Consider the following 1,359-nt stretch of genomic DNA (forward strand, 5'->3'; position numbering starts at 1 on the left):
AGCTAGGAAGAAGAGGAAGTCTCAAATGTATATTTCCAACTTTGTCCTTTATTAGCAACATTTTCATTTACATAACTTAATCTTTCAAGATCAGTTTTATTTTTATTATTATTTTAAAAGGAGACTAATAAATACAAGCATGGAATAATATAGCTAAGCAATTGACACTAACTTAAAATGGTGCTGAAAGAGGCTCTTTTAGATTAACATGATTTGTGTTTTCATTGTTGAAGGAACATTGGCATTCACATTCTTTAATCTCATCATCATCATCATCATTAAGAATATCCTCTGCCTTCTCAATTTTGCCTCCATTTTCATCCTTCATTGGATGCATCAGCCCCTTCCATTCACAAAAATAACCATTATTCAGTAATAATTATTAAAGAATAATTAACCAAGTGTAATAATTAATTAATTAATTAATTCATGTACCTCAACAAAGAGAGCTGAGGCTTCTCTTGGTTCTAACTTTTGAACTACATCCGCAGCCACTTCCTGCATGAATAAATTTAGCGAATGCTTATAAAAATATTTATAAATTAGTTACAAATGAACAAATTTAAAAGTCAAATTCAGACGTGTAATGATCGTCCTTAAAATCAAAATCAAAATCAAGTCATAATGACAAATAAGAGAAAAAAAATTATTCGCATAAATTTAGAACAAGAAAATACCCTAAACACTAACAAGAAATGAATTAATAAACCTCCAAAGTAAATAAAATAATTGGGAATAAATAGTGAAACAAAATTGAATTACCCTAACTTGGATGAGTTGCACTTGACTTAAGGTCCTAGGCTCTAGTTCAATGGAGCAAGATCTCTTTTCCATGTATGATGACAAAGAAGCCTAGATTTGATCTCAAGAATATTTTTTGGTACACGAAAGAATATGTAATTTGATGGGTAGAAATTGTAGCCCATAACAAAAAGCACTTAATGTAGACAATTCATAGATTAGACCTATATATACATACCAATAAGGACCATTAATTTTTTTTCAATGCATTCACGGGGTCTTTTGGTGATTGGAAGGAAAAATATTTGTGGCCATAATCAAAGAAACGTTGCTTTAATACTTTTGGATCCCGTGGCCAGATTGGGAACAAAGTTTTCTTGCTTGCTTGGGACATTCAATGCCTGAGATATTTGGTTGGATTGTGGCCAAAAAATAAAGTGGGGGAAAAAGTGCTAGCTTATGCATGTTACCATTATTTTCTTTTGTTTATCCTCCATTAAAATGGCTTAGGCCCATCTTATGGTAGAGGTTTCCTTATTAGTAAGGTTCTTTTGGGGCTTCTAATTTATTTCAGAGAATATTTTTTAAGTCATTACTCTGTAAAGATAATAGTTAATA

The 1,359-nt window shown here is 31.0% G+C and overlaps 1 protein-coding gene across 1 annotated transcript; it reads right to left on the minus strand.

Annotated features, from left to right (window-relative positions):
• LOC107616968 lies at positions 29-964 on the minus strand. Its single transcript, XM_016318822.2, has 3 exons — positions 763-964; positions 436-498; positions 29-343 (listed from the first exon to the last, which is right to left on the minus strand). The coding sequence occupies exons 1-3, from the start codon at positions 832-834 to the stop codon at positions 173-175; spliced, it is 306 nt and encodes a 101-aa protein (XP_016174308.1). The 5' UTR covers positions 835-964; the 3' UTR covers positions 29-172.

The sequence above is a fragment of the Arachis ipaensis genome, chromosome B09 (assembly GCF_000816755.2).
Source record: "Arachis ipaensis cultivar K30076 chromosome B09, Araip1.1, whole genome shotgun sequence".
Classification (NCBI taxonomy): domain Eukaryota; kingdom Viridiplantae; phylum Streptophyta; class Magnoliopsida; order Fabales; family Fabaceae; genus Arachis; species Arachis ipaensis.